The sequence below is a fragment of the Lepeophtheirus salmonis genome, chromosome Z, assembly GCF_016086655.4.
Source record: "Lepeophtheirus salmonis chromosome Z, UVic_Lsal_1.4, whole genome shotgun sequence".
Lineage (NCBI taxonomy): Eukaryota > Metazoa > Arthropoda > Copepoda > Siphonostomatoida > Caligidae > Lepeophtheirus > Lepeophtheirus salmonis.
Window position 1 is genome coordinate 7,591,703 of NC_092584.1, and position 6,817 is coordinate 7,598,519.

Here is a 6,817-nt window from a genome sequence, read left to right on the forward strand (position 1 = left end):
TACAAAGTATCATCGAATCTTTGAAATGATAACTATTTTTGATGATTGAGTCAAACTTCCCTAGTTATTAGATGGTTGTGAAATGAGGGGTTTATAACATCTACAACCCTGAATGTATTATTCATGATATATAAGAGTATCCATTTTTACTGTTTATATCTTGCAAAATGAATTGCTACTGTACTGGGTTGTAATTCAAGCACCAAAGTCAAGCAAGGATCTCTTGCTCATGAACTTGAACCTGGGGATCAAAATATGAACCATATTTTATCTTATTTGAATAGTTATAAAAAAGAAACGGAGACATCCTATATTTTAAGGGATATCATAGATACCCTCAATAATTTCAAGGAAAAACGTAATCATCTTGAATTTATAATTCAAAAACTTCATATGGAACGAGATGTTCTCCACTAATTCTAGGAATGTCCGTGCTATTGAAAACAACACGCCCGACTTTATATCAAAACATAATTTCGCCTGGCTTAATTGTTTTGCCTTCAGAACTACCCATCAAAAGACCCACTAGCCATTTTATCAGGGGGAGTAGATATGCTTAGGACTGAAATGTCTCTCATTCCTCATAGACGAAGTGTATTCTGCTCAAATAGTCCAATTCTCTTGCAGAATGCTCTTCGGATATGAAGATAATGTATCGACAACAATTATCTTGTATTTTATGTTGAAAAGTGTCCTCGGCAGATGTAACAACGTATTTTCAATGTTTCCTCTATCGAAAATTGATTCAAAAATCTGTAAAAAATTGTTCTTCATAGTTCATAAACTTGTTACTGACGTCGGATCTATACCAGTTGGCATCCTGACGGATGGACATTCGATCAATCTTGAATTTTGTAAAGAACTAATTAGGAAATGTTTCTACACCCCTGCATATTGAAAATCAGTCCTCCATCTCAAGAGAAAATATATTTTTATTATTTGATTCAACCCATTTTTTCAAAAATTTCTACAATAACCTTATAAATAGGACACCTTAAGTGTTCCATCTTTTGAAAAACAGGATGACCACTTGGAAGCTCTTCTCACCATGTTTTCAAAATTTATAAAAAAAAAAAAAAATAATGGGCAAAGGAATCAAATATTATTTCCTCAACATCTTGAAAAAACCAAAGTCAGTTATTTCACGATTCCAGTATAGAAGCTTTGAAACATTATAGAAACTACTACCCTCCTGCAAAAACCTATTTAGGAGTAAATGAACGTTGTAGGGATATGCTAAGCTCATCTAATCATCTTACGATTTCAAATCTATGAAAATGGTGGCCATTAAATTATTGATTCGTTTTTTAATGAACTTAATAAGGTCTACATGTGAGACCGAGTGATTTAATTTTTCTGACTGTATTTGATATTTACAATTTACTAAAGTTTATATTTGTTTGTAACATAATAAAAAAATGTCTTTTTTATTATAAAGATCCTAGAAATGTATTTATATATCGTCTAAAAGAAGTGATGATTAAAAAAGTCAGTTCATTGTTGTAATTTTTGTATGAGTTTCTATGCAAAATATATATAAAGTTATAATTAAAATGATGTGTTGTGTTTTTATTTATTTTGATTCAGGTGTTGGGGTATCAGAACAATTTGAATCATTCTTAGAATCTGAAAACTATTTATATTGTAAATCTGAACTATTATTCAAGTTATTCAAATGGGAATACGATTTGAAAATGATTTTATTGAGGGACATTGTGAAACTTTAAACAACGCAAAGACATCTTTTGCTTTTACTTTTAAATAAAAAATGTATTTTTTAAACGATATATATATATTAAGTGAATATCTACTAGTGCTTAAAAAAAACATGAAGAAAAGAGTGAGCGCTCTCCATCTCCCGAGTACTCCCTGCCTAGACAAAGCTTATTCTTATTGACGAAAGGAAAATACATTGGTATAAATATTTCTATGTACTACAAGAAAAAAATCAACAAGCTGTAATCATATAATAAACGGAATAAAATATGTGAGGTTGCATTATTTTAATACTAATAGCTCAAATTTTATTGTCTACTGTAGGATATGCAACAGTTTCCAAAAATAAATAGAGAAAAACGGGCACCCGCCTCAAAAAAGTAATATCCGGAATATTTTGATCAGATATTACCCGTGAAGAATTTTTACCCTTTTTTACGGGCAAAATGTGGGTACATTTTTCATTGATGGTCCGTGTACGAGTCCACGGGTAAGAGTATTTACTTGTACCCATCCCTAATATATAGTGTGGGAAAGCATTCTATGGTGCCAATTTGGTACGCTCTCTTAGGCAAACATGGCATTTAGGTCCTTGATTTTTTTTTTTTTTTCAGATAGGTTGTTCAAACTTGAACCAGTTGTAAAGAAACTGAATCAATTGACGAACTTATTCTTCCCAATATTTGAAAAAGGCACGGAGCCCTCCTTGGAATACGTTCCAAGAACGACAACATAACGTTTCTATAATGTTTGTTTGCAAGCCTAGGATAGATAGAGGACCACCAATAGAGGGTTTTACATTCGACAAAAGGACTCGGCTTCTCCCAAACTTACACAAAACGTCTCAAATACTTAATAAAGAGAATTTTAACGACTTCATCTAGCCGGACTTTTGTCCTCCAAACTTGCAGGATCTGAATTTGATGAATATATATATTTTTTTTGGCCGCGATGGATGAAACATTCAACCAAACCTATCTGTCGAAATTCCTGGATTTAGCAAGAGATCAAGTGGTGAAGGCCTACTCGTGATTTCAGTCTATTATATACACTGTAATTCAGGCTGGAGGTAAATTATAACTTATAAGTTATGAACTATATTAGAATTCATCAAGTTTTTAGTATCTGGTAAGTGGTTGGAGAGAAAATTGCGTTTCAAAAAAATCTTTGCTGGGGGATAGATAGCTTAAGCACCCTGTATTTACAACAAGGATCTTCAAGAAATTGTATTCCTGTCTTTTGATAAATGGAGCACATGAATAGTGATGCACATATTATGTAAAAAAGAAACCCAAAAATCAATCTAGATACCCTGACAATTTGAAGAATGTTTTGCAAGAGAAATAGAATAGTGCTCATGACGTTTCATTTGATCAGCTACAATTAGCTATAACAAGGAGGAAGGAGAAAAGGAGAGAAAAAAAAGACTAAAGTTACTCCTAGGTCGATGTCCAATTCTACTTTGAGTCCAAAGAGGACTTACAATTATAATTCTGCAACAAATCCTCAGGAGGCTCCGACGAGTGTGAGTATACACGAATGTTCAATTAGGTTTTGAATATAATTAAATTTATTTAGGCAAGGATGTTCACTACTCCGGAATAAAATAAAGAATCCTTACTCTTCAGGAAAGGAAAATTCATTCTTCAAATTAACAATTCCAAAAAACCCCGGATTGATTAGTTTAACTTTTAGTTTCCTAGATTATATAATAGCAATGAGGTATCAAGTGAGATTAAGGAATCGATAACTAGGGTACTTTTGGGTACGAGAAGTAACAGTTTAACTCCCTTCCTATCACTTATTCTTAAAAAATAAACGTTCCAGATCCCTTAGAAAAACCCCAAAGCAAAACAGGCTCCCAACACTAATATAGTCAATCTTTCTTATCACCTATACTCTCTACTGTACATAGACACTGATAAGCAAAAGGCTGTTTGAATAAAAATAGAATTTTTGAATGTATTTGAAGGCCTGATATTTGTTACTATATAATCAGTGTACTTAATCATATATAGAGCTATTTAATTAAACATTTATATGTATGTTAGTATGTAGGTCTATGGACAAGAAAATAAATAAGAGAAAAACGTAAAGAAGGGGAAAAAATAATGTCTCGTCTGTCTTTGATTTTTTTATGTCTCATGTCTTAGTCAACATATTTCTTTTTTTTTTTTTGTATTTTTCCCTCTTCTTATTATGAATAAGTAATTTTTATATGTTCAGGTCAATGAAATAGTATGCACGTAGGCCTATTTATGACATTTGACGTCAAATTAATTAATATTCAATATGCTACAATATTCCAAAAGTGCTTTTATTTTTTTGTTAAAAAATGAAGTTGTATTTCAATATAATAGTATTTTATATGTAGTATATTTGGTACATTTTATGTGATATACACGTTCATATTACAGGCATGTATAAGTTCTATGGGGGTGTCTAATTATATATATATGTATATATATATATGCAGATGGGTGTTTATCAAAAATTAAAGTATTATTATTATGAAAAAGTGTCGTATATAAGATATATATAATATTTGCATTTTTTTAATAAGTATCAGAAAATAATTTATTGTATTCATTTATAAAGTTTGTTTCTTTAATTACAGTAATATATTTAAAAAATAAAAACTAGCTATAAAGTGAAAAAATACATGGGTTTAACAAGAGATAATAATAATAATAATATTTTCCTTTAGAAGAAGTATAGAATAGTTTTTTTCAAAAATATATAATATATATTGTTTATTATAAAAAGATTAAAAAACCGTACTAAAAGTGAGAAATAAAATCATTGCAAATAATGATGTACTAAGAAAATATGCAAAAAATATATTTTTTTCATTAGGTTTAAGTCTGTTGCGTGGTATTTCTTTGAAAGAATCAGCTGTGGTTCACACAACAAAACAAAAATCTTGTCATCGTCAAGAAATGACAAAAAGGAAATGGTTCTACAATTTTTTTTGAGACTCTTGGGAGAAAATTGATGATGAGGAGGAGAGTGAAAAAGAAAGGGAACTGTAGTGGAAATTTGGACTAAAAATTAGCTATGAACCCAATATAAGAAATATCCTCGACCGGATTCCCTCCACCGTCAGCCCCTCCACCTGCTCTATATGATGCATGTGCTGGAGGTTGCTCCATGAAATGAGGTGAAGGGGTTATGGCTGGGTGCGGACCAGGATACCCAACATAGTTTTCTTCATTCCCAGGAGTATGAGCGTGTGTGCTACCCCAAGGAGCATGACTCCCTGGGATTGAGACGCTGCTGTTGTTCACGAGTGGGTTATTCATCTCCAATAAGTCGGTCAAATTGTCTAAGTCAGTCCAGTGAGGAGGAACGTCTTCGAATGAAGAGATTTTAGGCGCTTGTTGTGGGGCAGCAGAGGGATGGTGCGAAATGGGGCTTTCATATTCCTGAGAGTAACGGATTCGTTCATAGTCATAGAATGAAGGAGACTCTGGGGAACTAGGGACATCAGATGAGGCTGCAGGACTAGACGGAACGTGTAAGCTCGGTAGAATGTAGTTTTGACCATGGTGTTGCTGAGAAGCAGCAGCTCCGGGATGGTTATGATGCGAGGGGTGTCTTGAGCTATTGTTATTATTGTGATAGGGATTATAGTCGAGGCTCTCGGAGTTGAGTCGACTTTTGAGTTGCTGTGAAGATTCGTTAAAAACAGATGGAACCTCATTTTGACTCTCATCCTTCTTTTTCCCAAAGAATAATTCCTCCTTTTTAGCCTCATCCAAGGGACGGGTAATATTTTTCTTTTTACGAGGTCGGTATTTATAGTCTGGATACTCTTGCATATGATAGCGTTTGAGCTTTTCTGCATGTCGAATAAAGGGCTCTCTCTCCTGCAATGAAAGAGACTTCCACTTTTTCCCAAGATTCTTAGAGATCTCTGCATTGTGAATATCTGGCTGAATCTCTATAATTTTTCTTCTTTCTATTTGTGACCAGACCATAAAGGCGTTCATGGGTCGTTTGATACGATTAGCCGTATGTTTCTTAGCCTTTAAAAATTAAAATGTAAAATTAAGAACATATATTTAGATATCTACATCATACATCCCCGAAATACAGAATAAAATAACTTACCCTCACTTTTGTAGCATCCGTATACGGTGTACTGGAGTTCGTATCCACATACAGACTTCCAAATACAATGCTTTCATCCTCAGTCTCATGCTCTCTGAGCAAACGTTGCTCGCTGTTGATATTGTTACTGATTCGAAACTTATTACTACTTGGAGTACCGATTCCGTTCATAGTAGTTTGCAATAAATCTTATTATTTAGTTAACTAAGAGTATTATTAATATTCTTTTGAGGAGGCCAAAATACACCTGCGTCTGGGCTCACACCCCAATGGAAACTAAAACACTTGAAGCCGATCTTTTGAAGAATTTTTCCCTCACTCTTGTAACGGGCAAGCGACGGGGGAAAAAAATTCTTTGCGTCTTTTTGTTTTCTGCGCTCATTCCGCGTCAGTATATATATTTTTTTTTCCTGTTCTTTTTTCCCTGCGTTTTTTATATTTATTTAAAAAACATTTGCAGTATAGTACGCGTATAGTAATATACAGTAAAATACACTCAGTATTTACTCTACATATTAGAAATGAATTATCTTCTCTGCTGTACAAGATCAATAATTATCAATAATAGTAAATTGTAAATACTTTGTACGGTGGGAATGACCAACGGTTCTCTTTTCCCCGGACGTGTACAATTTTTACATATGTTCCGGGAAAACCGGGTAGTAATTTATTATTTTCATAAAATGTCTTCGTCTCTGTTGTTTAAATATACTTTCGTAGGAATTAAAATACAATTTAAAATCAGGAAAGACTCAACTCAATTTTCTATTATCTCTATTTTTTACGTAGTTGAAAAACTGGGGTTAAAAATTACCCCATATTGTAAGTGAATATTACTACATAATACACGCAGTAATCAAGGACTCAAAGTTATCGTACTGAAATGTGTCTTATTTTTCTAAGTACTTCCTCTTTTTTGAACTCGTAAATATCCTACAAAATTCCTTACAAATACTTGATTGAGTTTAAGACAGGAAAAAAAAAAATA

General features: G+C 32.8%; 1 protein-coding gene across 1 annotated transcript; it reads right to left on the bottom strand.

Moving 5' to 3' along the window:
* Positions 1-4,031: 4,031 nt before the first annotated feature.
* LOC121130398 (uncharacterized) lies at positions 4,032-6,107 on the bottom strand. The gene is made up of 2 exons (XM_040726154.2): positions 5,830-6,107; positions 4,032-5,744 (listed from the first exon to the last, which is right to left on the bottom strand). The coding sequence occupies exons 1-2, from the start codon at positions 5,998-6,000 to the stop codon at positions 4,761-4,763; spliced, it is 1,155 nt and encodes a 384-aa protein (XP_040582088.1). The 5' UTR covers positions 6,001-6,107; the 3' UTR covers positions 4,032-4,760.
* Between the last annotated feature and the right edge of the window lie 710 nt (positions 6,108-6,817).